Source organism: Fistularia commersonii, chromosome 2, assembly GCF_037954325.1.
Source record: "Fistularia commersonii isolate RoL2024-O1a breed Wild chromosome 2, RoL_Fcom_v1.0, whole genome shotgun sequence".
NCBI lineage: Eukaryota > Metazoa > Chordata > Actinopteri > Syngnathiformes > Fistulariidae > Fistularia > Fistularia commersonii.
The window spans coordinates 26,482,367-26,499,822 of NC_141285.1; the positions used below are offsets into that span (position 1 = coordinate 26,482,367).

The following is a 17,456-nucleotide window of genomic DNA, read 5'->3' on the forward strand; positions in this document are numbered from 1 at the left end:
CAGGGGGTCTCACAAGGTCAGAGTTGTTGGTCAAAGGGGAACTCCAGGCACCTGGCTAGGTCCAGTCACGGCAGGGGTCGTGGGGATCCACAAGGTCAGGGTTGTTGGGCAACCACGATCCCCCGGCACCAGGCAGAGCGTGCCGCTGCCCTTTATAGGGATCTTGATTAGCGGCAGCTGGTCGCTGCTGCAGCTGCCGCCGATTCTTAATTTGACCCATCTGGGGGCTTCACCCAACGGAACAGCTAGCTGGTCATTTGTCCGCGGTGTCCAATCCAGAAGAACCTCCAACCTGACTTTGCCGAAACGGACGTGGTGGGGTTTTGATAGCGTTTGACGAGCGCGAACGCGCCGGCGGTTCGGACGCCGCTCCGATTCCGTGGCTCCGAAGCGCAAATCGGGAGAACGGCGGAGGGCAGAAAGGGAGGCGAAGGGAAGCGAGACCGAAAAGGAAAACAGGGAAAAAGGGGGGGGGGGAAGGAAAAGGAATAAACGCCGCATGAAAGAGCCGAAACAGTACGAGATCCCCGAGCGCAACAAGTGACCACAGTGTCGGATGAAATGAGCCCGCGAATCAAACACAAGGGGTCTGTACTTTTTCGTCCGCGGACAAAAAACAAAAAAGGCCAATTGCTGCCCCATTTTCCTCGGAACATTACGGGCGATTACCGCTTGGCCGTTACCACTCGGAGGCCTCCGAGTGGAGACGCCCGCTGTGATTTCGCTCGCCGCTCTCCGAACTCAGGAACTCCCCCTTTTCTTTACGATATCTACCGTTCCATTCCGGTCGCCGTCTGATCGGGACTCCGTTACCGATCGTCCGCTACCGAAAAAAACGGTAAAGACACCCCTTTTTTTTAAAAATTTTAAACAAACTTTTCCTTTAAGAGAAAAGCAATCCGCCCCCTCCTCCCCCCGTCTTTTATTTTTGCTTAGCGAGGACGGTTGCAGGAAATTAATGTAATTGGAGAACAGAGTGTATTGTGCACACTCCTGTGTGTGTGTGTGTGTGTGTGTGTGTGTGTGTGTGGCCCTGGAGGAACATCAAGAATGCTTGTCCTTAAAACTCCCGTAAACACATCTGTGCGCTTTTCTACCAGGTGCGGGTCGTCAGGTGTGATTATTAAAAAACCCGACGTTCCCAATCCGACATATTCATTACCTTAGCCGTCGAGCTAACTTTAGCGCTTGTAGCCTAGCAACCCAGACAACCCCCCCCCCCCCTGCTGCTGCACTCCCCGACTCAACCTGGATCAGGACTAGTTATCTCACAAGGGGTTGACGTGACCTGCCTGGACATCTCCAGATCAGCTGCAAAGCACGGACTTCAGGTCGGGAATAAAGATGAGCTCCATGGCTGGATTAGGCGGTGATCCAAAGATGCTAGTGCGCCGGGCGCTAACCGGACCAATCGGGAGCAACTCGGGCAGGAGTTGTGGACGACTGTATTTTTTTGTGGACAACTGTGATTTTAGTTCCTTTGCCCTTCAGCTCTCTTTTTGGAGGGGACTCATAGTCGCAGTTTTTTACGAACGGTAACCGAAAACGCCGTCTACGTTTCCCTTCGAAAATGACATAGGGGTAAAAAAAAAGTTCTCCTCCCGCCCCTTATGGAAGTGATAGGTTTTTGGATTCCTACTTGGTCCAGCTCCCCAACTCGTTTTAATACCCTTTCTGAAGTTTAAAAGAAATAAATTGGAGGACAACTAGGTTTGATCGCTAGCTTTGCTTGAGTTAGCTCCGTTGTAGGTCATACTAGCAGGCTACCACCCGACCCGCCAGACACCGCTTACCTACATTAGCCACCAACAGCCTGAAGCACATCATTGGTGCTTTCAAGTGGGCACCTTCCATCATCGGTGTTTCGTCAAGTTCGGCCCAGGACACCTCAAGAAGGCTTCACAGTGAAATCCAGCATCCCCCCCCTCCATGCTACATAGCTGATCCAAAAGCTAGCAAGCTTTCCTTGACAACCTCCCCAGCTACCATGCTACCCTGTTAGCCCCAACCATACCTTTCTTTTTTACACTCACTAGCCTTGATAAATTTCATAGCGAGGACGGACGATAGGCTGACGTCTTTTTTTAAATACCACATGATCTTCTAACACTACCTTTGCCATCGACCGGAAGATCACCATCGATGTATCGGGCACCCCTGAACTAGGGGGTTTAGTGTCTTGCTCAAGGACACTCTGACAAGAAGGGGAGCCAAATCGCCAACCTTCCGATTGCAGGGACGCCGGGTCTACTCTAGAGCTACAACCATAACCTCGTTCCCTTTTGGCACTCTGATTGGTTGAAGGCTGCTGCTAGTACTGAACAACCGAGGGCTTACACTGCATTTCTGGTTTTAAGATGGTTCCACGTACTGATGGTGATGTTCTGAAAACTATCTCTGAGGTACTCGTGCCAAGCCGGTCCAAGTCCTCTGGAGTCGGCCATTGTCGTTATGGCCACCCATCTCTGGATGAGCACGCCTGTTTTGCTTATCTCCCATTTCTACGGTGACGAAGACAAAAATGTTTTTAATCTTCACAGTCCGTGAGGACACACCTGAAGCCATTGTGTTTTCGCACAGTCGTGGCGGAGTTGCTGCTTCCACTGCTTTCATCAACCAGAAGATCACAGTGGACTAGAAATTGAAGTTCAAGTGAACCCCATCAAGGGTAAAGGGCACGAGTGTCCTTTGCAAAGCCCAATGAGGGTTTTACGATCCCTCATAGGGCTGAAGAAGAGTTGATCTTCTCCCCTTTGACCTGGGGGAGAAAGGTCAAAGGGCACTTGGAGGAGTTTACAGGAAATAAAAGAAGAATCTCCGAAGGTAAGACTCTCGGGTGACGGAGTTGAGGCCGCAATGCTAACCCCCCTTCGCGGCTAACACTTTCCAGAATAGAGGGGCGAGACAGTAGGAGGAAACCTGGAGGAGGCAGCGCCGTTTCCTGAACTCTGCAACATGAACCATTGTTGTGGTTGCACCTGCAGCAGGGTGGAGGGGGTGGAGGGGACGGCGGTGCAAAGAGCGAAACCCTTTTGGAAACAGGCTTGTGAAGACTTGCAAACATGCCAGGCTACATCTTTCGTGCCTCCGCTGTTCTCGGGACAGTTGACTGCACTCGGGCGCATAAACAACCGCAGACGGGGGCCGGTCCACCCTGTATGTCCACCATAAAAGCACAATGTTTTCCCTTTCCTAAACCACTTCTTCACACTTTTTAATCAAAACGCAGAAGCCCCGATGTAGCCGCCCGTGACACGCAACCATGTCCCTAAACGCCTGAGTTCACCGAAAGCCCAATCTGCCGTTTGGATGGCGATGGATGGCGGCGCTTTATTAGGACGAGCAAATGTAGCCTGATGAATTAACCCTCGGCTTAATGGTTACAAACAACCTGCTCGGACGCGGGAGGATTTTCCGGGCTTGGCAGGCGTCGCGGAGTCTAATTTCTGGATGCTTTCCGGACTACGCGATGACTGGCCGGTTGATGATCTGCGTCCCGAGAAACAAATTAAGAGTCCACATGCAAACAGAGAACCGGCCAATCACAGGCCGCGGTTCACTTCGAGTCCGCGGGACGAAGGCCTCGACCGAGAGTCCCCGCAAGTATAGAATTACAGGCATTAGCGTGGCGCTTGAACCCGGGCCCTCGGCTAATGACTGCAGATTTAAAAATAAAAAAAATAGAAAAAACTTGGCTGCTCAGGTCTGACACATATTTGGCCGGCCTCATCGGTGAGCGTGCACGTGTGTGTGTGTGTGTGTGTGCGCGCTAATTGCTCTTGCATGTTAAGTTCACCCTCACTTCAGCTCCTCAGGACGGCTGACAAGAGGTAAGTGCATGCCGCGGCGTGCTGGCTCTCCCGTGGAATATCATCTTACCCTGCACTCTCGTGAAAACAAGTGAGCAGAACCTTGTATTTTTTAATGGACCAAGGAGTCTTTTCTTGGAAGGCCCCAAGAAAAGTCCTCTCGGAGATTCGGGACAAGTGGCAGAATGACGGAAGGCAGCAGAAGAGGCGAAGACAAATGGAGCATTTCGTCAGCTTGCGACCGAACGTCATTTGACCTCGGTAACAGTGATGTTATTATTTGCCCAGGACGCCGTCTTCGAGTCTTGACGGTTCTGCCCAGACATTCACCGGATTGTTCCAGTCAATACGTCTGTAGGTCCAGAATATTGGACCAAAAACCGCAAGGCTCCATTTACATGACAACATTCTGCTTTGTTGTCAGTCGCCGGTTTTCAAAGCCTTTTGTAAACAATCTGAGTAGGAAACACCAGACCAGCAGGTGGCACTGTGATTTCTCAACTTCCTATCGAGGCGCCATGACGAGGGCACTACAATGTAAACATCCGCCATGGCTAGCGATCAGGTGTTTGTGGAGTTACTGCCTGGAGTGACCCTGAACTAGAAGGAGGGTCATTCCCAAGAGAAGATAGACTGCAAAGCATACAAGTCTGGGTACTCTGGAGTACTCTGGAGTGGCCTTGTTCAGGTTGACCCACTCGGGTGGGTCTCCGATGAGACGTTTCAACTGTATTTAGTTTTCAAAAAGACTTGCTCATCGAAATATCTTCAGTAGGTCCTGCAGGGCGGCGTCATCCCAGGACTCACACGGCAACACCCGCATGAGAAAGGAGACACGACTCATCTGATGGATACTTAGACGTGGAGGCCTGGGAGAAGCATCAAGGAGACAACTTCAGTCTGGAGGAGGGTCATTGCAAAGAGAAGATAGACTACGAAGCATACAAGTCTGGGTACTCTGGAGTGGGCTTGTTAAGGTTAACCCACTCTGGTTGGTCTCCAATGAGACGTTTCAACTGTATTTAGTTTTAAAAGACTGGCTCATCGAAACATCTTCAGTAGGTCCCACAGAGCGGCGTCATCCCGGATGTCACACAGCAAGACCCCCCTGAGAAAGGAGAAACGATTCATCTGATGGATACTTAGACATGGAAGCCTGGGAGAAGCACCAAGCATACATCTGCAGTCTGGCCTGCGTGACACTGCGAGGGAGGGGAAGCCTAGTGAAACCTGACGACCTGATGATGAACGCTAATGCTAAAGTTGCACGGACTCGTGCATTCCTGTCTGATAGGTTTCTGCTGATTCAACACCAACCACGTCTGCAAGAGATGTCTGTCCACGTCGCTCGGACGTAAATCTATAGAAGGTTTAGATAAAAGGTCAGTTGGAGCTCCTGGACAGGCCGGAGGTGTGACGTTCAGTGTGACTTCTTTCCGTAAAGGGGAGAAGCTGCTGCCCCTGAATGCTTCAAAAGAACTCTGAAAGTGTCCGTCGGTCCAAAATCGTACAATTTCCAGTCGCAGTACTTGGCATTGCGCGAGCCGCCGCTCTTTCCAGCGGACTCCTGGAACGATGACTTTATTTTTATTTTTTCACTCTTCAGGACTTCAACAGACCATATTGGGAAACTTTCACAGCTCATAAATTCATCCAAAGTTCTAAAGCCGCCTCCTTCATCATGTCATGAGAGTCTTTCGGGGTCTATAAGCGTCATGAGACGGATTGTCGGATTTGCGATTTCGTTCGGATTCGGTGTCTCGGATTCAAGTCTGTGGCGACCAATCGGGTCCAATCGGGGTCCATTCACCCCGAAAAAAAAGCACAATTCAATGTCCGGCTACATCCCTGATGCAAAAGAAGCCATTTGTGCCATCAGACTTGTGTTTTCTGTGCACTTTCCAGGTTGCCTTTTTTTAGATACCTTCATTATCCATCTAAAGTTCACGTGTCATAAAGAGGCATACAACTATTCACTCTCATTAAACACTTTTGGACACTGTGGGGTCTCCGGTGAACCTCCTGTTTGCTTTTGGACTATTTTTTTGGAACCTGGAGAACCTGAAGTAACATGGGGACTCCAACCAGAGACCTCCTTGCTGCAAGGCACTCCGGTTCAGATCAGTTTATGAGTCTCTGTGTTCTCCGCCTTGATCGGTTTCCCGAAGTTCCGTGCGAGCGGTCTCTCTCCGTTCATTGGTCAGAAACCCCTGTGGGTTTTGGCGAGCGGTGAAGGAAGGCTGTTTTTCCTCAAGGACTTAGCGAGCGCTATCCAAAGTGGACTGGCCGACTGGCATCCCCTCGTAACCGCCGCCAAATATGAAGCCAGAATATCCAGGCGCGGTAGTGTGGTTGGATGTGCTTCAAGGCAACATCTGGAAAACAAACCGTTATGGGAAGAAGACACGCTTTGCGTCGGCCGGTTTATCGCACCAGAAGGAAGAGTCTTGTTGATTTGGACAGAACAAGGCAGGTGTGAAAAATTCTACACCTGGTATTCAAAGTACAGAGTCATACTGGGAGGTGCCAAATTGTGACATGACCTCTTGTCACACACATGGACAGCATTAGCTATGCTAACATGTAGCACTCTTTGATGTAATTTAAACAAAGGGTCAGATCGATTTGCGTTTGAGATGCACTCTGTGACATTTTCAGGCCGGTGGACAACCAGGGGTCACCTTGTAGAGCAGGTACTAAAAAGGTACGAGGGAAGGGATACTGTCCTTACTGGACGCCCAAGAAGTACCCTGCCGTACTGGAACAGTACCATGTATTTTCTGGGCCACCAGAAACTCCTGGTCCAGTTTTTTACACCTAATGTGATCAGACCAAGGGGGAAGGGGCAGCTCACCGGACTCATACCCGCCAATCAACAGCCAAATCTCGTACCCCTTCCATCTCAACGCGCCTTCGAACGCCACTGAAAAAGAGGGACTCTTGGTCATTGCATCATCTACCACCTCCGCCCACGACAAGAGAACAGAGCTTTCTTAATGTACCTGTGCTGTCCGGCGGCCTCTGTTCCCTTCTCTGATGTTTACCAATTACAGTTCGTTAAAAAAACACCCGCCATCTGCCTTCTTCTTTCATCCCCGCTGTCTCCTTCCCCCCCAAAACTCGCCGCCCCCCTTCCCGACTTCCTCCTTTTTTTTACCCATTCACTTCATCCCGGCTCGACCTCCATGAGCAGAACGCAGCCCGGCGCTACTGTTGTATAATGTTATTTACATTTCTCAGCTGTAATTAGGCCGATAGGGGAACGTCTGCGATCCTAGAGTCGATTAGGAAGAACACGGGGAGGAGGGAAGGGCCGGGGTGGAGGAGGTGCGACGAGGGAAGGAGTTGTAGGTAGGACATAGGTCACGTACGGTACAAATGCTTTTTGGGAGGTATGGTGACCTCACAATGAACCCATGGACCCCCTTCAGGAGGCAAAAAAATTAAAGGAAAAATTAAAAAAAAAAAAAAAAAAAAAAAACTTAAATATTTAATATAGTATTTTTTTTCCCCAAATTATTCAAATTCTAACAAGTAAAAATAAAAGTTTTATCCGTAAGAGAATGTTTGTAACAAATGAATAAAAAAACATAATAATACAATTCACCTTTTAAAAAAAAAAAACAGCTAATAGAACAAAAACAAATATCATATCTATATCGAGAGAGAGAGAAACATATAAAATAAAATATTCAATTAAAATAAAAAGTAGACACAAGATTAAGCTAAGAGCATGTGGACTGGCTTCTCCACCAGCTCCACCAGAATGGAATGAGCTTCCAGACAATCTTAAGAACACGACTGATTTTCAAATCTTTACATGGGCCGCTAAAAATTGGATTCTGGAGCACCAAACATGCTAACGCTAACAATGCCAGACGAGAATTTTGACCAAAGTGACAATATCACAAAAATATCACAACAATAGCACTTTCAACTTGCAAAAGACATATTTTATTGCCTGTTTATATATTGTAAAGTTATTTTATTGCCTATCTGTATATCTTATATATATTGTCTATTTTATACAATTTTATATATTTGTATTGTCTAGAGGGAGCTGCATTGTGTTTTTGTAGACCTAGAAAAGGCACATGACAGGGTGCCAAGAGAGGAGCTCTGGTATTGTCTGAGGAAATCTGGAGTGGCAGAGAAGTATGTTAAACTGGTGCAGGACATGTATGCTCGCTGTGAGACACTGGTACGGTGTGCTGTAGGGGTAACAGAGAAGTTCAAGGTGGAGGTGGGACTCCATCAGGGATCAGCTCTGAGTGACATTGTGATCTGTAGTGAGAGCAGACAACAGGTAGGGGAAAATCTAGAGAGGTGGAGGTATGCTCTGGAAAGGAGAGGAATGAAAGTTAGTCGCAGCAAGACAGAATATATGTGTGTGAATGAGAGGAACTCGGGTGGAACGGTGAGGCTACAGGGAGTGGAGATCAAGAAGCTGGAGGATTTCAGGTACTTGGGGTCAACAGTCCAGAGCAACAGAGAGTGCGCAAAAGAGGTGAAGAGACGGTCCAAGCAGGTTGGAATGGGTGGAGAAAAGTGTCAGGGGTACGAAGAGATAGAAGAACATCAGCCAGAATAAAAGGAAAGGTGTACAAGACAGTGGTGAGACCAGCGATGATGTTCGGACTAGAAACTGTTCCAATGACCAAAAGACAGCAGGCAGAACTAGAGGTTGCAGAGATGAAGATGTTGAGGTTCTCTTTGGGAGTGACCAGGATGGAGAGGATCAGGAATGAGTCTATCAGAGGAACAGCACGTGTTAGAGGTTTTGGAGAGAAGGTCAGAGAAGCCAGACTGAGATGGTTGGGTCATGGACAGAGGAGGGATAGAGAATATATTGGTAGACGGATGCTGGGATTGGAGCTGCCAGGCAGGAGGTCTGGAGGAAGACCAAAGAGAAGATTTATGGACGTAGTGAGAGAAGATATGAAGGTAGTTGGTGTGAGAGAGGAGGATACAGAGAATAGGGTTAGATGGAGAAAGTTGACTCGCTGTGGAGACCCCTGACGGGAAAAGCCCAAAGGAAAAGAAGAATTTAGCACAGAGGTGCAGGACATGTATGACCGAGGCAAAGTGATGACTGAGAGGGTTTGGACACGAACACTCCTCTGTTCATCTCTAAAGGTAGAAAGTTGCTGAAGGTTGCCAGGCAGGAGATCCAGAGGAAGACCAAAGAGAAGATTTGTGGATGTAGTGAGAGAAGATATGAAGGTAGTTGGTGTGAGAGAGGAGGATACGGAGAATAGGGTTAGATGGAGAAAGTTGACCCGCTGTGACGGGAAAAGCCGAAAGAAGAAGAAGATATTTGTATTGTCCAAGACTACAGATGGAAATTAGCTATGAGCTACAATCTGGTACAAACATCTCTGCCTCTGTGCTTAATGTATTTGTACACAGTCCTAATAAACTTCTAAACAAAAAAATAAACACCAGCTCCAGACTTCTGGATCTGCAGGGGGTTTGGACCAGCAGGTTCAGAGCGAGAACACCTCGCCGCCGGCGGCTCCTTTAACTCGTGGCCCGGTGGCCCCCGGAGGGAAGCCGCCGCTGCTGTTGACTCAGTCCCGTCATGGTCAAACGAGCTAACTCATTAGCTCGCTAAGTCGGCGTGGATTAGCCTGGCGATGGGCCCAGTGGAGCCAAGGTTACAAAACGGGCCGAGCATCCAGCCTGTGTGTGTGAATACATACTGTATACAGTGTGTGTGCATGTGAATAAACACTGTATACGTGTCTGTGTGTGTGTATCTGTGTGTGTGTGTGTGTGTGTGTGTGCAGCTTGTGTATGAGGGCTTGTTTCATGTAATCACATTGAATTTAAGCATGGTTGTGTGTGCGGTTTCTTTTTTTTTTTCTAAGAAGCCAGGGAGGCCAAGGGGGAGTTGAGGGGGAAGCTGGAGGATGGTGTGTGTGTGTGTGTGTGTGTGTGTGTGTGTGTGTAGGGAGTGCAGGAGGATGGTGAGGGCGGGATCTTGCAGCATATGGAATACACATTATGTCCCTGATAAGGATCAAAGCAGTTATACAAGAACCACAATCCCTTTGTTTTGGCCAAGAACACACTCCCAATCACCTCTGACTGCCAGTCAGTGTGTGTGTGTGTGTGTGTGTGTGTGTGCGGGGGGGTGAAAAAAAAAATTAAAAATCAATAAGATGTGAAAAGTAATGTGTGGCTAAAAGTAAAAGCAGCACACAAGTAGTCTGAGAATAACATTTGTGTGTATGTGTGTGTGTGTGTGTGTGCGCGCGCGTTTGTGTATGTGTGTGTGTGTCCGTCTCTCCGCCGCCTGTTTGTTTGCGTCGGGAGGAAAATAACAGGAATAAATAAATTGAACAGGAGACGCCATCGTTAAAGACTTTTCCCAGAACGTTGCGTGAAGATAAACAAAAGACGCGGCTACGGCAGCGTCCTACAGAAGGCTCCGCCCCTTCTGGATAGCTCCGCCCCCTCGGATGCCTGCTGCCCCGGCAAGAAAACACTCTTATTGCCACCGCTGTCGTCTAATTTTTACCAGTAAATATAACTTTACTTCCAAAAAGATAGCCGGCTAGATAGCAAGCTAACTAGCGAGACAGAAAGCTAGCAAGATACATAGATAGATGGCTAGATAGCTAAATAGCTTGATAGCTAGCTAGATGTTGTTCTTTATTATTCTTTATAAACAAAGCAGGAAGTGACGAAAGGACTGAAAGTGAGTAGGTCAAAGGTCGCGGCTGGAAAGCTAGCACCTGCGCCGCGGCTGCAGCTAAAAAGACGCCCGCCATGTGACCTTTTTTCTTTCAGCAAGTCATCTGACAGGTGAAAGTACACACCTAGGAACTGCACACACACACACACACACACACACACACACACACACACACACAAGGACAAGTGTGTTGCATGTACAGAAGCTCTTTACGTTTCCAGACAGGAACACTTATGTAACATATGTTAGACAAAACATACATCAGCCGGGAGGAGCCGCGTCACACCCAACGCCGTGTGTGTGTGTGTGTGTGTGTGTGTGTGTCTGTCATCGTCTGCTTGCTGTATGGAAGTACAAATTAGCGGCGACGTCAGGGGGCCGGCGGGGCCCTAAACAGAAGCCTGGGAGATGAAAGCGAAGGGGAAATGGAGCTTTTCCTTTCCAGCCGATGGCAGATGTTTCTCTTTAAAATAAAGTTTTGAATAAAGTTCTCTAATTTAACACCTTGAAGTGCATACTTGACATCTCCCGCTTGCATTTTTCCGTCTCAGCTGCTTCTAACACTGATTTCAAACCACGACTGTACTTGTTTACATAAAATAAAAGATGAGTTTTGCAGGATTTTCATCGAAAACATCTGTAAACATCGCTTTCCTGCCGTTTCTCCAAAAAACGGACCCTTTAGCGGCGCTAACGCGCTGAATCGTGGGTTTGTGGCGCCCCCCGGAGGACAAAAAAACTGCCTGCACCTGTGTGTGTGTGTGTGTGTGTGTGTGTGTGTTCCTTACCTTGGTCTGGAAGCAGCAGAAGAGCTGGGTCAGGTACGGGTGTCTTCTGGCCAGGGCCAGGATTCTCTTCTCTGTGAGGGTGCAGTCCACGTCGTCGTCCTGCAGGATCACGTCCTTCTTGAGCACCTTGACGGCGAAGACCTCGTCGCTGCCCTTCAGCTCCGCCAGCATCACCTTCACGCCGTCCGGACGGAGAGGTCGTTTGTTTTTTTTTTTTCCGTGCTCGCTCTCGAGGAAATGTCAAAAGGTCAGACGCTCACCTTTCCGAAGCTTCCTTTCCCCAGAACCTTAATGAAGACGAAGTCCTGCAGGGTCATCCTCTTCGACGCTTCGGCGCGGTGACCTTTGACCTCGCCGTTCTCCTGCTTTTCTTTGACCTCCGCCCCCACGCCGCCATCCTCCGGGCCGTCTGCCGTCGCCGCGGCGACCGAAGACGGGGAGGCGAGCGGGCGCGTCTCGAGCTCCTCCGCTCGGTGGTCGAAGGACAGAGCCTTCCGGATGTTCTCCAGCTCCTTGGCGTCTGGATGGTGAAAAAGCCGTGTTTTTATCGGATCTACGTGTTCGGCGTGTTCTACAAGCGATGTTAGGACCCACCTTGATCGCACGGGGAGGTCGGCGCCGACTTGGAGCGGTCCTCGTCCGACTGAGGCGCCCCGGACAGCGACTGCTGGGGGTCCTGAACCTGGGAGAGCTGATGGAGGACGACGCCATCGAAATTATCCTTACGTTCAGTGGAAGCTTGACGTAGGAGATTTATTCGTCCCGTGACCGAGCTTATAACTCAATTTGCTCGTATGTCCAATTAAATTTTCCGCTTTATTTTTGCTGTTCACTCTGCTGTTTATTTATTGTCTTTTGATATCTTCTGATTGTCTCTCTGTTTATATTTATATTCATAGTTATTGATAATGTAACTGTTTATCTAATAAGTTCATCTTATCCGTAGATAAATGAAAGAAACAGTAATCCACTTCCAGCCCTCGTGGTTTTGTTATGTTTACATTTTAAATAAGAAAAAAAAAAGACTTTTTGAATAACAAAAAAAATATATAAAAAAATGAAAATACAGTTTTTTTAATTATATTTTTTTGTTATTCATAAAGTCATTTTTTTAATTAAAAAAATGATGATACATAGGGCGGCACGGTGGCACAGTGGTTTGATAAGATAAGATAAGATAAGATAAGATAAGATAAGCTTTATTGATCTCCATGCGGCACAGCAGCGTAACAGTTTTAGTATCAATAAATATGGATATAAATATAAATAGACAATTAGAAGATAGCAAAACACATCCACAAATAAACAGACAGCAGAGAGAACAACAACAACAACAACATAAAGGATGACAACACAATGGGGAAATAAAACAGCAAGGGTGAAAATAGACAACCAAAATTACAACAACAAGGATCATGAACAGAATGACAATAGCGATGACAAAAAGAAAGAAAAATAAGCAGGTTCTCGCTTCGACCTTTTTGTGCGTTTTTTTTGCAAAACATACAGCAGGTTAATTGGAAACAACGAGAAAATTGGCGCAGGTGTTAGAAAGGTGGGAACCCAGGGGACGCCATGATTGGTTATTACCACTATGTCACTTCCTGTTTCCAAGCGAATCACACAATGACTTGTTTAACGCGGCATCTTATCGATTTAACCGAGAAAAAAAAAATTGTTTTTCGTAAAATCCCACCTTTTTCCGTCTCTGGGCGCTGTTGGAGATCTTGTCCGGCGTGACGCCGAGGTCAGACAGGACCTTGGCGATCCCCCTGGCGTCCACGCCGCAGTTCGGGGCCACGTTGCTCTCGCAGCGCCGGTGAACATTCACTTTGCACACTGAAACACACACACACACACACACACACACACACAGAACATTTATGCACTATTTGCAAACAACACTTCTCACAAGGTGTGTGACGCAAAGTGGACGTGAGCAGGGATGGATGATACCGCCCTTATGATTCGATATCTATGATTTGTTTGGCATAATTAATTGATTAATCGATTTTTTTTTTTTTTTTTTCCAAGTCAAAATATTATCGCTAAAGAAAAGTCACATGATAAATAGTGTCCGTTTAACAACTTGGATTTTTAAAATAAACACAGTTGACGAATATATGACAGCTAGTCGTTGTTAGCAATGCTACTGGCTGCACTTCTGGTCAGGTGACACCGATAGACCAGTTAAATTTTATGCAACACAAAGTAAGCTACCTTTTTTATTTTGTATTTATTAATTAGTATTAGAGTACAGTGTACCCTTGTTTTTGGCGGGGGTTACGTTCCAAAAAGAACCCGTGATAGGCAAAATCTGTGAAGTAGAAACCTTTATTTTTTTTACAATTATTATGCAGTTAAATACTCTATTATACATCCCTGCTGTCGTCCTTATGTTTTTTTCTTCCTTTTTTACGGAACCAACGGAAGATTCATTCATTCCGTAATGCCGACCTACAGCTGCATAGCTTTTAGCGTCCCTTAGCATGTCCAGAAGTTTAACTTTATCTGCGATAGATAGCATCTTCCGCTGCCTTTTGTCGCTCCAGAGCGTTTTGTCAACATGATGGGTTTTAGAGAAACTCAAAATTGCAAAAGAATTTGCATGTACGTCATGTAAATTTGGCAAACTGTTTTACGTACGCGTACATATTAAACTGCAACGTTATTGACGCACAGGTAGAGAAGAAGCGGAGTGACTTTTTAGCCAATCAGAATGCAGAACACAATGCATGATGCAAATCCAGGAAGTAGCGAAACCGTGAAAAGTAAACCGCGTTATAGCGAGGGATCACTCGCTATAACACGATATTTAAATGAGTAATGTTTGTACCTTTGCACTGCAGGCCTTGTCTGAGCAGACCCCAGAGCAGCGAGCCGCAGTGGTCGCAGAAGGTCAGGACCTTGAAGTTGTGGATGCTGAACTTGTGCGGCACGTTGACGCTGAACCTCTGCGACCCGACGGGCTGTGAAGAGGAAAAGATGAAAACACAGTTCAGACATGCTAACGGTTCCTAACCGAGTGAGAAACGGTGAAAAAGGAGGAACAGCTCTTCATTGTCTAGTATTAGCTAATTTTCTTTGCTAACCCAAATATAAATCTTTTAGTAAATGATTTTTGCTAGCCAACTTAAGTTAATGTTTTTTTTTTTGCCTGGCAAGCTAGCTAATTTCAAATAATCTTCTGGACCCAGCCAGATAGTTAACTAGAGCTAATTCTTTTTTTTGTCTTGTCTACCAATCTAACGCGGGCTAATCTTTTTCTTTTTCTGTTCTTTAACCCTGCCAGCTAGCTTATTTGAGCTAATCTTTTTTGTGCCTGTCTAGCAATCTAACTGGCTAATCTTTTTCTGGCCAGCTGGCTAACTTCAGCTAATCTTTTGAACCCAGCCAGCAAGCTAACGTGAGCATTTCTTTTTTCCCCCCCGTCCAGGAATCTAACTCGAGCTAATCTTGTTCTTTTTCTGTTTTTTTAACCCTGCCAGCTAGCTTATTTGAGCTAATCTTTTTTTTTTTTACTGAATAATCAAACAAAACATGTTAGCATACAAACAAAATCTGCTTTAATATTCTAACTGCTATTTTGTTAAAACGAAGATACTGTCAATAATCTCCCGGAACAACCAGAAAAATCAAATAAAGTGCACTCTTCCAAGCACTTTTATAAACACTGTCCTCATCAGCTTGCGCAGGAAAAAACATATTTACCAAAATAATGTGCTAATCCTGTTCCGATTGGGGCAAACAGTGTGTTGAAGTCGCATTAAACTCAAATGAAATCCACGGCCAGCTATTAAGGAAATGTACCTCCCCGACCGTGTCGTCCTGCTTCTTCATCCCCGCGCACTTGGTGATGATCAGCTCGTGGCAGCGCTTGTGGACCACACACGTGCACACTGAGACAAGGAAATCACTTTAACATGGAGAGGGGTTGAATAGAAAATAGAAAAGCGAAAGGTCCGGCTCTGAAAAAGCATCGTCTCACCTTGACACTGGTAGCCCTGCTTCCCCAAGACGCCCCTGCAAGACAAACATTAGTCAAACACCACAGATGCAAGGATGTGTGTTTTACACAAATGTAAAGTGGCGTTTAAAAACAATCGGACGCATCGCCTGTCGCTAGGTAGCCCGGAGGATTTAATGTAAAAACATTAGCAAGGTGTGTGTGTGGTGTTGAATTGTCCTTGAAGGAGAAGTTATTGCCGGTATGAGACGGTAGATTTACGGGGATTTGGCGGGAAGGTCAACGGACGAAGTGTCGGAAGAGTCGTTCAAAGCCGATCTGGGCGGTTTGATGGTTTTAAAAAGAGGAGTAGCTTCACTTCGTCCATAAATAAAGTTACATTAGCAACACATTGTAGCATTAAGTGTGTAGCCATAAGCAATAGAGCAATAAATGAAAAATTCGCCTGCATCTTTGTCCGATCTTCAAGATAAATACTCCTTTATAATGTCCATTAAGTTTTATTTATAAAGTGGATTTTTTATTTTAAACCACGTCACAAAACAGAGAAGGCTGGAATGGATTAATAGAAATTCAAGACAACTTAAAGGTGAAAAACTTTGATATATGAGGAAATTTAGTGACGAGCTTTCAACGTTGCATCTTCTCACGAGACGATAAATGAATTTGTATTTAACCGTGACTAAATTCCCCTAAAGGCCCGACTTCATCCAGGGGTCTGCTCTGACTAGAGGGTGAAAAGTAAATCTGTAACTGATTTATTTTCGTTATCAATAAAGATCGCTTAAAGACGGAAAAGTGCCGTGAGGATGTTTTTTAGACGTTCGCTAAAAATAAATAAAATACCAAAGCATCAGGAACAATGTGTTTCTTTAAGAGCCAGTGATTAATGATTAAGAATGATACAAGATCGAATTAGCGGCGCTGTGTCACATTTCTTGTGTTTAAAAGGACTTAGGAGAGGTTTCTGAACGCGGCGTTGTTAAGCGATAAGGTCGCGCTGTTTGAAAAACGAATTATTTGCCCGTTCGGAGGCCGAAAATCGACCTTCTAAGCTCTCGATTTGCCGCGCACATCCTAATGTACAGACTGAAAATAAACACGAAACTCGAGTTGCGACGCCTTCTGCCGAAGCTGCTATACAAAAAAAAAAACCTTGCACCTCACCAATTCTGATCTACAGATCGGGAAAAACAAATCACAAAATAACAGGTGGCTGAATTTTCCGTGCCAGTGAATGTAACGGTGGAAGTGAAAACAGCTGGCTTTGTTTATTAGCCGTCACACTGTGTTTACACGTAAACACTAGGGTTGGTTGGTGGGAGAAGTCAGCCAGGAAATTAAGACACATTTCTGTTTAAATCTGTGGAAAACAAGGTTTTCTGAATTGTAGCAGAGACTTACTCTACACTCACTGCCATTATACAATTAGTATAAAACACTGGAAGTACTATTTATATCAATTAGTGTAAGAGTCTAATAGCCTTAAGAGACCTGAATACTAATTTAAAGCCTGACAGAAGTGGTTTTATATTTGGCAGTTTTTCCTCACTGTTGACACCAAATTTTTTTTAGTATTAAAGCTGCCAGAATTGTCTCAGTGTAGTTTAAAATTAAAAAAAAAAAGTTATTTAAAATATTTTTTTCCAGGGAAAGGAAAACAACATGGCAGCCACCTGGATGTGTAGGATTGTTAGCTTAGCAACCGGATACAGAGACGGGGAACCTGTCGGAGGCGGACCTCGAGAGCAGGAGAGCTTCTTAGTTATACGCAGTTCCCGGAAATTCAAAAATGTATGTAAATTGTATTTTCTGGCGTTAAAACAACAATTCTCGACGTCTGGGTTTCGTTTATGGGCGCAAGCCGAGGAGCAGCTCATGTTTATCGGCGAGCGGAGATGTGAGTATCCCGGCTAGCTTGGCTTGCTATATCCGTGTTAGTAGAGACAGGGAGGGCATCTGTCAGACGGAGGTCTTGGATGCAGGAGTGCAGCTTCCGGGATAAGTACGTCACAATACCCGGCTCTTTTTTGAATTCATGGCGGTACGAAAAAGCGCACCGCGACATCTGACATTTGTCGGACATAAGCCATTTTATAGCCGATGCCATCGACGGGCAATGTAGCGCGGTTAGCGAAGCTTCGCTAATAACTTCGCTAGCAGCTTCACTAGTGGACTCGGTTATAGCGTCG

The 17,456-nt window shown here is 46.2% G+C and overlaps 1 protein-coding gene across 1 annotated transcript in view; it reads right to left on the minus strand.

Moving 5' to 3' along the window:
• LOC147236877 (protein kinase C epsilon type-like) overlaps nt 1-17,456 on the minus strand; it is a 73,012-nt gene that overhangs the window by 31,588 nt on the left and 23,968 nt on the right. The window contains exons 4-10 of the mRNA XM_086175200.1: nt 15,286-15,320; nt 15,108-15,196; nt 14,134-14,266; nt 12,994-13,136; nt 11,892-11,988; nt 11,558-11,817; nt 11,298-11,471 (exon numbers count right to left, since the gene is read on the minus strand). Coding sequence (XP_086031326.1) covers nt 11,298-11,471; nt 11,558-11,817; nt 11,892-11,988; nt 12,994-13,136; nt 14,134-14,266; nt 15,108-15,196; nt 15,286-15,320 — 931 coding nt within the window. The remainder of the gene's footprint in view (nt 1-11,297; nt 11,472-11,557; nt 11,818-11,891; nt 11,989-12,993; nt 13,137-14,133; nt 14,267-15,107; nt 15,197-15,285; nt 15,321-17,456) is intronic.